The 12,462-nt window shown below is 38.9% G+C and overlaps 1 protein-coding gene across 3 annotated transcripts in view; it reads left to right on the forward strand.

Moving 5' to 3' along the window:
• The first annotated feature begins 4,927 nt into the window (after nucleotides 1-4,927).
• The window catches only part of kif22 (kinesin family member 22), an 8,755-nt gene continuing 1,220 nt past the window's right edge, over nucleotides 4,928-12,462 (forward strand). For 2 of the 3 annotated variants that reach the window (XM_027031945.3, XM_081698311.1), the window contains exons 1-10: nucleotides 4,928-5,272; nucleotides 5,538-5,730; nucleotides 6,072-6,199; nucleotides 7,237-7,391; nucleotides 8,937-9,146; nucleotides 9,474-9,994; nucleotides 10,348-10,468; nucleotides 10,630-10,831; nucleotides 11,936-12,018; nucleotides 12,417-12,462. The exon at nucleotides 12,417-12,462 is cut by the window's right edge. In XM_027031945.3, coding sequence (XP_026887746.2) covers nucleotides 5,540-5,730; nucleotides 6,072-6,199; nucleotides 7,237-7,391; nucleotides 8,937-9,146; nucleotides 9,474-9,994; nucleotides 10,348-10,468; nucleotides 10,630-10,831; nucleotides 11,936-12,018; nucleotides 12,417-12,462 — 1,657 coding nt within the window. In that variant the 5' untranslated portion in view covers nucleotides 4,928-5,272; nucleotides 5,538-5,539. The remainder of the gene's footprint in view (nucleotides 5,273-5,537; nucleotides 5,731-6,071; nucleotides 6,200-7,236; nucleotides 7,392-8,936; nucleotides 9,147-9,473; nucleotides 9,995-10,347; nucleotides 10,469-10,629; nucleotides 10,832-11,935; nucleotides 12,019-12,416) is intronic. The other variant, XM_027031946.3, reaches the window with a different exon arrangement.

Consider the following 12,462-nt stretch of genomic DNA (forward strand, 5'->3'; position numbering starts at 1 on the left):
TCGCAGTCAAGTTTATCAACATTTCAATATAAAAGTTCCGGATGAAAATAATATTTTTTTCAGAGAGAGAGAGAGAGAGGGGGGGGGGGAGGAATATATGGGAACAAGGCTTGGGGAATTGTTTCCTAATCTATTATATTATTATATTATACAAAACAAAAACAACACAACGCAGTTTAACAATTTTATTTAATATTACTACAAAAACAACAAACTATATAATATAAATGAATAAGGCTTGGGAAATTATCTTCTAAGATGTGACTACATGTGTCAATAAGATCTATATATAGTGATATTCATTATATATAATTAGAGTGACTGACAAACTGAAAATTGCATCCCCCAAATATAGGGATAAAAAGCAAAATTAGAGACATCTAATTTCTGAAAGTAATAAATTTAATTAAATTAAATTGTGGCTTATACATTTCAAAAGGAACTACATTAAGCACAACTCCAACAACTTGAATCAGTATGTACAACACATTGTATTCCCTCATAAGTTATGTTAAATATAGTTTGAAGATCTTGTACAAAAAAAAAAAAAAATGGTGGTTGTCTTTATGGTCACTATAAGGGTAATTTCATGACAGTCAATAACTGTCAGCAAGACCTTTATTGTTTTGGCCTCTTCACCATAATGGGGTCAACATTTGTGTTCAATTAATATCAGGTAATCTTATTCCAAAAGGTAGCTTTGTATCATTTGGATATGATATATTAAAGCGGGAGTATTCAACACCATTACTGAGCCCTTCTCTCCACACCTACTCTGTACAGTGTCAGATTTTTCCTTCCCACCATACTTGATTTCATGAAGGTCTTGTCTTCATCAGGTGTGTTGAACTAGAGAAAGCCTAAAATTGTTCAGGGCAATGGGGTCTCAGGTGTGGAGACCCTAAACCTAGTTTCCCTTAGCGATAGAAAACAAAAGCCTACTACTCCATCAGCACCCATGAAAGAGGTTTATGTAGTGTCTGAACTTCAGAATTACTCAATATTATTTAATATATAATGTTCATAATGAGGTCTGTACATGTATGGTTGTATTACCCTCAATTCTCTCTGCTTGCACCATTATATTAATCTCTGCTTAAGATAACACTTTACTGCTCCCAAAGGAAATTGCAGTGTCACAGTAGCATACATATTGCACAAGAACAGACAAAGTAGTCAAAACCAAGGATAAATAAATAAATAGAAAAAATAAATAAAACAGGGAGGTACAATAATGTGTTTCCTTGAATAAAATTACAAGACAGAGATGTATCTATATACATATATGAGGTATATACAGTACAAGATATTTACATGAGCAGCATCAACAGTAATAACCGTCACACTAATAACTGTCAAAAAGTACAGTGCTTGAATGCATAGCAGACAGCAAGTCTATGACTGTCAATTAAGTGAGCTTATTGGAACATTATTACCATGCCCATACTGTTCTTAACTAAGACTGATGAGCCAGTATATATGTTTTGGGGTGTTTTATCATAACTGTGTTTTGGATTTTTTAAATATGCTGAATATTTAATATATCAAACCCTCTAATTTATTATCATGCAAAATAAATAAATAAATAAATAAACACACACACACACACACACATATATATATTTGTCACAGAACGCTCATGGTTTGGCCCGTCACGTGCAGTGGGAGGGTCTCTGTTTAGTTGGGACCATGCCTGCACACCTGCATCGGGTTAGCATTGCGTCTGTGTGTATATAAACCCATGTCGTGGAGTACAGTGCTGTCGGTCTTTGTAAATGGTTGTCTAGGTTTACGCTTGTTACATGTTTGTAAATGTTCACCTTTAATGTCATGTGTGAGTACCAACGTTGTTTTTGTTCTGTGTTAATATCTGTCCATGTCAAAGGCGTCTGCGCATCCTGCCCCTCGCCCTACGGTACTCGGGCCGTTACAATATGTGCATCTCCTGAGTCGTTAAGTGGTTATCTATGACTTCCTCTTTCATTGGTATATAAATATGGCACACAGGCCAAATTCCTAAGATATCCATAAATCATCATTTGGAAAAAAGAGATAGAAATTAAATAAGGCATACACGAAAAATGAAATATTATTCATAAATTATGTATACTATAAAATAACTACATGCTTGAAAATGCCCAACACCACTGTAAGAGTAGTAATTAAGACGTTTGCCATAGGAGCTGTCATAATTCTGCCTGGAAGATGACACACATGTAGCCCTGGGAATGATGTCAGGATACACAGCATCATGGACTAATTCAAGTACTAGAACATTAAAAAATTAATCTGACTGCATCTGCCACCAAGTTAAAACTGGGTCATAGTTACAACTTTTAGCAGCACAATGATACAATGCATATCTCCAAATACACTCAAAAGTGGTTCCATTATCACAGAATCAAGATCTCACTAGGCCAATCTAGTCCCCTGCCCTAAACCCTTTTGAAAACCTATCAAATGAGCTGAAGAGTCAACAGATGAGGTCCTAGGACTTTGCATGATGTATACAGATTCTCTACAGAGGACTAGTCTCAGATCTCTTCTACTATGTTCTTCCACTTCATAAACATTATAAGAGAAGACATTGATGCTTTAGTGCTGTCATCTTGACAAAGGCCAGGCACAGATTACTAAATACAGGAGTGCCAGTAAGGCTCAAACCCATTTCACCCCTTGACCTTATCCCTGTGTTTTGTGTATTCATGCCTAGGTGTCTGATGTGTTAATTTTTGTTGAGATAAAGAGGTAGGATGAATGTTAGGGACCTCCAAACGGAGATTTTTAAGAGGCACACTCCAAATGGTGTGTGTTGCAAGGCATTGTTGGAAATTTCTCAAATCACCTAACAAAAATTAAAGAAACCCACAAAATGCATTTTCTCCAGTGTAGTCTGTTATATGAATATCTCTCTGGGTGTTGATAATATACATAGGCATAGTGTCAGTGAATCACGGTGTTGTAAGGAGGGGCTGCCAGGTTGTTTGCGGGAGGGCAATGCGTTCTGTCTCCGTTTTCTTTGGTGATAGGGAGTGAGTGTAGGCTGTGTATTTCCTTTTGGTGGAGTATAGATAGCTGTCTTGTTCTTTTTCTTAGAGTGTTTTGTTGGCCTTTGTCCCCCCTGACGTTGTATCGATTCCCTGTATAGTTGTATGTTTATTCCAACACTTTGTAATCCACTTGTTATTCACTTCATCTGTTCGCCGTTATCACCTCAGGTTTCAATGTTACGGACTCCCCAATCTAGAATGAGTTGTAACACATAAAAAACCCCCCAAAAAACGTTATTTCTGATCAGTCAATGGCAGCCCCATTTTGGACCCATTGCTATACAATGACACTGACAGCCTAGTGGGTGAGCAACCACGCTCTAATGTCTCTTCCCCCTCCGACACAAATCTAGCAGTGCCCTCACCCTGTACGCCAGCCCTCCATCAATGTCGATGGGGGGAGGTGGAGGACCCAGGCGGCGACCCTCCTCTGCGAGGCGACCTTCCACCACCGGTTTCAAAGCGGACATGTGGAAAGCCCGAGATGCCTTACTGTTTCCTGGTAAACCCACACGATACGTGACATCATTAACCCACTCTAGTATGGTGTATGGGCGCTCATATTTTGCCTCCAGCTTTCCCGAGGGGCCTGCCCAGCCGTCTTTCGTGGAAACCCGTACCTGTTGTCCTGACTCATATTGCGGTGTCTCCCCGTGCCTCCCATCCGCTTTGCTTTTATAGTTAGTGATTGCTTTGCGTAGGTTCTGATGTACCTCCTCTCAAACCGGCTGGTCGGATGTGGGCGCATTCCATGGATAAAGTGCCGGCTGATACCGTAAAACACACTCAAATGGTATCATCCTCGTGCCAGAATGGCATAGCGAATTTTGAGGATATTCTGCCCACGGGAGAAAGGTACTCCAGGTCTCTGGGTGTTGATAACTATATAAACATAAGAACTTACGCAGTTCTTGATTAATTCTTTCCACCTGTCCATTGGCCTGGGGGTAGTATTCAGATGTAAGGCTGACCGTGATGTTCAGCTTTCACAGCAGCTCCCTCCAGACTCTGGATGCAAGCACCACTTTCCTGTGTGTTCATATTTACAACTTCAGACGCTTGAAGTTGCGTGGTTTCAAATTTAAAAATCCAGGTTCCCAGTTGTCGTGAATGCAGCATCAGTTCTAAGGGGCAATAGGACACTAAAACAAGGGGAGTGGTAGAAATAAAAAATGGAATTGGTCCTAGGTGTGATTAAAAAATCCTAAAAAATGTGCAAGTATTTTCAGTTTTTGTCAATAGTATTACAGTAGAGTGTTTTTATTTTCTGATTTTGCTGAGGCTTAATTGTGTCATTTGAACATGACAATAATTTTGGAGAGCACTGTATATCGTTATCTTTATAATACAAACAACTTTTAAAAAAGTTTAAAGTGCAAAATAACATGTTTGGCCTAGGTTTTTCTCTACTTCATGCAACAGTATCTCTGTTTCGTTGCTGGTAAAACTCCTACATTATGTGTAGTGGTGGTTATTATTAGATTTAGATTTAGATATAGATACAGATTTAGTAGTACACATGTTGATAAATGAAGTCCCATGTCCTTGTGAATTGTCAGGCAGTGCAGGTCCTATTGGACTCTAAAAGTACGATTGTTAATGGTACACAATTTTTCTTGCATGTTGCACAGCATCTCATTAGGAGCTTTTTTACAACATGCCAGGATCTCCCCATCTTGTGTGACCTAAGCGAAATGTTGAGTGTGCTGCTCTACGCTGTCAATTATCGAGAATGAGTCAGAGAACGCTCCGTCCAGATGGTGGCGCAATGCAGTATTTGGTTTATGAACCGCCATAAAAATAATAAGATGAAAAAGGTATAAGACGTACCTGTAGCTGATTGGGCGTTTCTTTAGAAGTGGGCGGATACTTAGTTTGAAAATAGCTTTTTGGAAAGAAAAAAAAGCCTAGCTATTAGCTAACGCGCGAGGTTTGTGCGCCGTAGCTGAGAAGTTCTAAACAATATTTCTATAGTACGTCAATAGAGACACAACCCTCCAAAAATATAATAGAGTTGAAATCTAATAAGATTGAGAGTGTACAGTCGGACAGCTCTTTCAGAGTACTCGGTCGGTAAGTTAAAGTCTAAGTAGAGCAGCTCAAGTTCGCTAACGTTAGCTAGAATACGAGCATCTCCACTCAACAGAGCAGTGAAGGAGGGCGAAGAACTGAGAGTACAGTGGGAAACGTAGAGCTGTCTGTCTAATTGTACAGTTCACAAGGTATCTAATTATAAACACATCGAAACATGGCTTTTTAGCTGCGAACCAGCTAACTAACCTGTGTCGACCACGCCGGTTAGCTATTTTAGCTAGCTAACAGTTAGCTAGGTAATGATCTATACAGCCATCTTCTACCCTAACTTGGCTGTTTTATCTAATTTATTGATTCAGATTCTAGGATGGCTTTATTTCAAGATAATCCAACACACTCTTATAAGTAGTTACAAGGTGGCTATATTAACTGTATTTCTCACCATCTTGTCAGAAATGGCCCATCGTGTTGCTGTGAATGATGCCGCTGGATCTAAACGGACTTCAAGGGTTCGGGTTGCGGTGCGGCTCCGACCCTACATGGATAAGCAGGACGAGAAAGGCGAAGGTCCATGTGTCAGAGGACTGGGACCGCAGACTTTAGAGATCGTCAACTGGAGGAACGCCACTGAGACTCTGCAATATCAGTTAGTCGTTCATGGGTTTTTTTCTTCCTAATTTCCACTGCTAAAACGTAAAGCATCTTAACAGGTCTTGGTCTTTGCGTGGTAGACCATGATTTGGTAGCTGGTGCTGATATACAATTTCTCCCTGCAACAAAACCAAATGGCCATTATTGTGCCTGCTTGGGCAAGTACAGAGAAAACAAATTTAAGTTATTCATTATTATACACCATATTTTTTTTGTTTTATTTTTACTGCTCATTACCATCTGTTAGTGTTCATGTAGTTAAACTAGATTATTTTTCCTGAAGAGTATATAGTTTGTATTTCGCATTCCTTATGCCTTTTCTATTTTCTGGTGTAGGTTTGATGCTTTTCACGGAGAGAAAACCACTCAGCAGGAAGTTTTTTTGTCATCAGTGAAGCCCATTGTCTCCCACATCCTTAATGGTCAAAATGCCAGTGTCTTCGCCTACGGACCAACTGGAGCTGGTATGATGCAGCCTTTTTTTCTGCAAAGCAGGAGTTCTGCACATTTCTGTAGTTTTTGGGGGCTTTTTTATTAGGATAATTAGGACAACATTTAATAATTTCAGATGAGCAGCCTGTCTTCCTGTTTTAATTTGGTTTTGGAAGCAGAATGAGCAACACATCTTTTTGGAACATGCATATTGTCACTTTACATAAACGTAGTGTGTTTTTGCAGAAACGTATGCCCAGTATATGGAGATACTGCTTACTTCTGGCTTCTGTAGATTAATTAAAATATTGGCCATTGAAGTGTCAGTGTGCTTTGGAGGGTTGTTGCGTTCTTTTGTAACATGTACAGTATATGCATTAACCATTCTGTATAATGTCCCATTCTCTACCAAAAAAGGAACAATGCTGTGAAAATTGTGATGCTGCAGGTTAATTATGCAATGTACATTTGTCCCTTTTTGTGTATGTATGTAAGCAATTCTATTAGAACATACTAACATTGGCTGTGGTTTATTATCATGTCCAGTAATTTCAAGGCAATTCCCTCTACTTGCCACACACACACACACTGCCATTATGCTTCCCATGTGAGTGAATTTGAATTCTGTTGGCCTTTGTCTGCTTACTTTTTCAACCATATAAATGTATCCTTGCATTCTGATTTTTTTTTTTTCCCTCCCTCAACCTTTAATCGTGTTTTCATTTTCTTTGTTTGTTTGTGTTCTCTACCAGCTCTAATATTGTCCGTCTTGGAAAAAGCTATTCTAGTGGCAGACAACATACTTTATTCTATAAGCCATGCTATATCTTGCACAGAATGTCTTCCCCTCCAGAAATACGAACATATCTTAAATGATTTTGAGGCTACATCAGAGTTAAGTTAAAATCATGTTGTTAATGGACTTTAAATTCATTCTTTTTTTCAAAAATAAGCAGAAATTGCTTGTGGTTCTAACACACACAGTTTAAACTTAAGAAACCAAATAAGACCCTCCTTTTTTTTTTTTTTTTTTTTTTTGCTAAATTTTTTCCCCATCTCTTCTCTTTAGGAAAGACCCATACCATGCTGGGTAGCCAAGAGCAGCCAGGAGTGATCCCTAGGGCTGTTCGCGAGGTATTCCATCTGGTGCGCACCCAAGAGAAAGACCAGGGTGAATGGGGGTTCTCTGTCGGCATGTCCTATCTAGAAATCTACAACGAAAAGGTAAGGTCATCGAAATGCAGAACAGTAGGATAATTATTTTGATAAATAATTGTGTACAATGTAGTAAAAGACCAGTAATCTTTGGTGTATTTGGCATAATGTTAACGATGGTGCTAAATATGTTTTATAAAAGTCATTTTGCATGCTGTGCCAGTCAGAGGTTTGGACACACCTAACTGAATGTTAGGTTTTCATGGTCTTAAAGGCCCTATAACCTAGTGGTTTATGCCTAAATTTATTTTTAAAACAAATTTTAATGGTGAAAGTTGATAACCTATATATGAATTGAGTTTTAAAATGTATATTTACATAAAACAAAGAACAAAACAATAAAAAATTAATTAATTTTAAACACCCCCTCAAGAAATAGCTTTAATTTCTTTAAAACATCATAGGTGCCCCATGAAGCTTGTTCAGTGGTCAACAATAACATGCAAAGTTGTCATCAAAGTAAACTGTGGCTACTTAAGGTTTGTTTAAACAATAACCATATTTGTTTCACATGCCATTCCATTATTTTTTATACTTTTACTCTTGTAAGATGAAGGAAATGGTAAAAATGTCAGCATACTTTATTGTATAATCCATGTCATAGCTTGCACAGAATGTCTTCCCCTCCAGAAGGGAAAATCGACAATATATCCACAGTACGCTTTGGTCAAGTTGCTCTCACACTGTTAGTCACTTTCAAGAAAGTAAAACTTTTGGAGAAGATTGTTAACATTTATTGACTGTTTAATGTGTTATTTGAACCATTGAACTGATGTAGCTGTTTAAAACTACTTACCTGTTTATAGTTACCTGACAAACCTCAAATACTAAAACCATATCTTTTAAGTTGTACTATTTTCATCTTAAGAACACCCTAGGTGGTGTGGCTTGGATCTATTTCAACATGGAATGGCACAGTGCTGGTATTTTAGCTGCAAGAGAATATGCTAAAAAAAATTATCGTCATACTAACTTATTGCAGATGTTGCATCAAAGCTAATCGGTGACCCTCTCAAATTTAAAGAATTTGGGGATAAATATGTGCTTTATTCATAATTAGGTTATACTGAATTAGGTAATACTGAAAATATCAACCTACCATCAGCATCTGTGAACAAGGATTATCTTTTGCAGAACCTCAGAATTATTTGAATATGTATCCTTACCAGTAGGTTCATACATGTTACTTCCATTCTCCCTCCTTGTCAGTGACTACCTGCTACACCACTCAGGTAAAGCTCAGCTGCTGGAGCTTGTCAATTAGGCGTGCTGACTAGAACATTAGGTCATTCAGTGTTTCTTATTTAGGACTAATGAGTTAGCTTGATGTTTGCCATTGTTTTTGTTTTTAAAACCCTTGCTAAACATTTAATATGTCAGTATTATAAACATTTTTAGTGTTTAGAATATGTTCCCTGGGTCTTTGACACATACTAGTCTTGTTTTGCTTATATACAGTCATTTAATCGTTTCAACATCTTGTGTATATTATGAGCTGTCAATGTTACATGTCAAAGTTAAAACATTATTTGAAAGTCTATTCTCCTACTGCAGGTTCTGGACCTCTTGTCTCCAAACTCTCAAGATCTGCCAATCCGTGAAGATAAAGACAAAAACATAATCATCCCAGGCTTGACTCACACCTCCCTCTCATCCTTCTCCGATTTCCACACTCACTTTGTTCCAGCCAGTCTAAACCGCACTACAGCCTCCACCAAACTCAATCAACGTTCTAGTCGAAGTCATGCAGTTCTTCTGATCAAGGTACCACTGGCTGCCTGCCCCACTACCCATGTCACTACTTTTTACTTAAAGCACCCTTTGAAAGGTCTCGGATTAAAGCGCTTTTGTGCTGCACCTTGTGCTGATCTCAAATATCTTCCTGTAACAAAATGACTCCTTGTCTACTGCAGAAAATTGGACAGAAGACAATAAAGGCAAATATTTCCTGAAAATAAACAATGCAAGTTTGTAGCTAATTAGCTTTTTTTCTTTTTTTTTTTTTTTTTTTTGTCTTCTATAAGAGTTTTTAGTGACACTTTTAAAGTGTCCCATGAACATAACCTGCATTTGCTTTGCTCTTCCTCTCAGGTTGTGAAATCTCAGCGTGTTCCTCCCAACCGACAGCAGACAGGGAAGCTCTACTTGGTGGACCTTGCTGGTTCAGAGGACAACCGACGTACAGGCAACCAAGGCATTAGACTCAAAGAAAGTGGTGCCATCAACCTGTCCCTCTTCACACTCAGCAAGGTTGTGGACTGCTTGAATGCTGGGACTGGGGGCCGAGTTCCTTACAGGGACAGCAAGCTCACTCGGTTGCTTCAGGATTCGCTGGGTGGCTCGGCCCATTCAGTCATGATCACAAACATTGCCCCTGAGTACAAGTATTACTTTGACACGTTCACTGCTCTCAACTTTGCTGCCAAGTCAAAGCACGTTGTCAATCGTCCATTTGTCCGAGAGACGATGTTGGACTCCACAAACAGTCAACATCCAGTTGCAAGGAAGAGGACCAGCGAGGAGCTGGAAGCAGAGGGATCTGGAGAGCCACGGAATAAAAGGCTAAAGGGCTGCAGGAGGCTGGAGCAGCCACCACCCACACACCCACAAAGGTCAGTTCCCCGAGGAACTAACTGCTCATTCAGTGTATTCTTTTCCTAGCGCTATAACAGGTCTTGGCCTTGTGAGGTAGGCCATGATTTGGTAGCTGGTGCTTAGAACGACAGGTCCTCATAACAAAAACCAGAGGTTTTTTAAGTATCTCATGGGTCAATAAAGGGGAGGACATTTTGTTTGAAATCTTTTGTACTGGGAATCTGTGAGCTAAAAAAGCAGCTTTTGAGGTACTATTTGCAGAAATGCCCATCAGGATGTAACTATATTTTCAGGGTTTCTTTTATTGCATAAGGCATTAGAATTATGCACTTGTCATTGACTTTTAAATCTAAATGAGCATCTCTTTTAGCCCAGTGGATTCATCGGTGTTGGACAGGCTTCTTGCTTTGGAGAAAATGATATTAGGCTCCCCAGAGAGAGAACGGCTCAACTTGCTCAAAACAGTCGCCCAGTCCCGCCAAGAGATTCAGGTGCGCGAATGCAAAATTTTGTGGAGTACACGCTTTGATCGTTCCAATCTTCTTTACGAAGACCATAGGTCCCGCGTTTTAAGCAATTTCAGGTCTCCAGTAGCACCTCACATTTAATATTTTTTGTCCTCCCCCAAATGTCTTATTCTTGGTCTGTACAGAAACTGAAAGAGAAGCAGAAGGAGCTGGAGGAAAAGGCAGACATGCTCAAAGTGACGGGAGATCATAGTGGTGTGATGGAAGAAAAAGAGGGCCCAAGCAGGAGTGCGACACTCTTTAAGACAGATATACCTGCACTCCACAAGAAACAGTCCACTGTAGCCAAGCCCAGGAAACAACAGGCAGTTGTCAACCCATTACAGGGTAAGATGAGCAATGGTATCAAGTAATGTACACAAATCCATTTAAGATATTTATAAAAGCTTAACGCTACCTCAGTTAATAATGACTAGTCAGTCTGCCAGTTTTAAGTTTACCATGTTCACATACATTGTATACTCTACCAAGTCATAGGACCTGTAACTTGTGTGAAGACCAGCATTTCTAACATTGGTTAGTGTTCAGTTAGGCATTGCAGTGGGTAAATGAGTGATACAGTAGACAAGCACAACTATTGGAATGGCGATAGTTGTGCAAGCAAATACAGAGGTCAGAACAAGGCAAGGTCATCTCAGAACCCATCAGTTATTGGACTGTCAAATGGATTACAGCATCCTAATGTGCCATGTGCCAAAAAATGGATATCACCTGGACAGAGAATCATCAAAACTACTGCTGAGTACAAAAGGTTGTCTGGTCAGATAAATTCAGGTTCCTTTTCCATTGTGCTGATGAAGGGTTTGGTTACACAATTTTGGTTACTCATTTGAGAAATGAGCCATCCTGTTTAGAGTGAGCAGTACAGGTAGATGGCAGTGATATCAGAAAAACATTCCTGACGCGCATTAGTGGAAAACATATTTTTGTTCTGTACTAGGAGCAGTAGTAGCAATAGCAGTGCTCATGTAACCTCATGTAATGGATTTGTCAACTGGACAGGCTACTAGATCTGGAGAAAATGGACATAAGCAGAATGACACCACTTCTGAACAACACTTCTGAGTTCATCCCTTCTTGACTGCAATTTATTCATACATGGACATATAGTTCCAGCATTAAAATGCAGCATGTTGCCAGACACACAGTCACCAAATGGTTTCAGTTTTCACTACTTAAGAGGGTCACACAGTCCCTGGGTTTTAAGCTTACTAGCTAATCATTAGCTAATCATCTGAGGTTTTTAACTGTGCAACATGGTCCTTTCTGTATCGTACAACCTACCTGTATAAAGCATTTAGCATCTTTTGGACTTCATGTCTCCAACATCTAACTCTACTAAATGGGTTTATCCAGTAATTGTGCTACTTGGTGTATATCCCCTTGTTGCCTGTCAGGGTCTTTATCCTGTTTTGACCTTTATATCCCCAGTATCTCAGGTACTGCCTTTACAGCAATGTGCTGTGGTTTGCAAACCATCTAAAGTCATGGAAAAGAAAAGAAAACAGACAGAGGTCAGTAAGCCTAGGTTTGTTTGTTTTTTGTTTTCTCATAAAGAATGCCCACATATCAGGTATATTCCAAAGAGAGGAATTAATTTTGTTTTGTACTCAAAACTAGTCAAGCTCAGCACAGTATATTGATATACAGAGTTTTAAGAACAAACTGTGATCTATTGATTATAATATTCAGATAAAAATGATCACAATATAAATTTAAATCCATATGGATTTCTTTGAATCTTATGTTCTATCCTAAATTTAGGCATTCTTTTTAAGAAAAAGTATGTGTGTTCACTTAAACTTGCACATATTGCAAAATATGTGATTTGAACCGGTGTAGTTCAAATGGAGCTTATAACTAATTGTCATTACCACAAGTACAATTGCGGTTCTCAAACTTTTTTGTTCAGATTACTGAGGGTAAGGAGAACAGACGCCTAGACTCCTGTGGGGAAG

The sequence above is a fragment of the Electrophorus electricus genome, chromosome 15 (assembly GCF_041902795.1).
Source record: "Electrophorus electricus isolate QZ-2024a chromosome 15, ASM4190279v1, whole genome shotgun sequence".
Lineage (NCBI taxonomy): Eukaryota > Metazoa > Chordata > Actinopteri > Gymnotiformes > Gymnotidae > Electrophorus > Electrophorus electricus.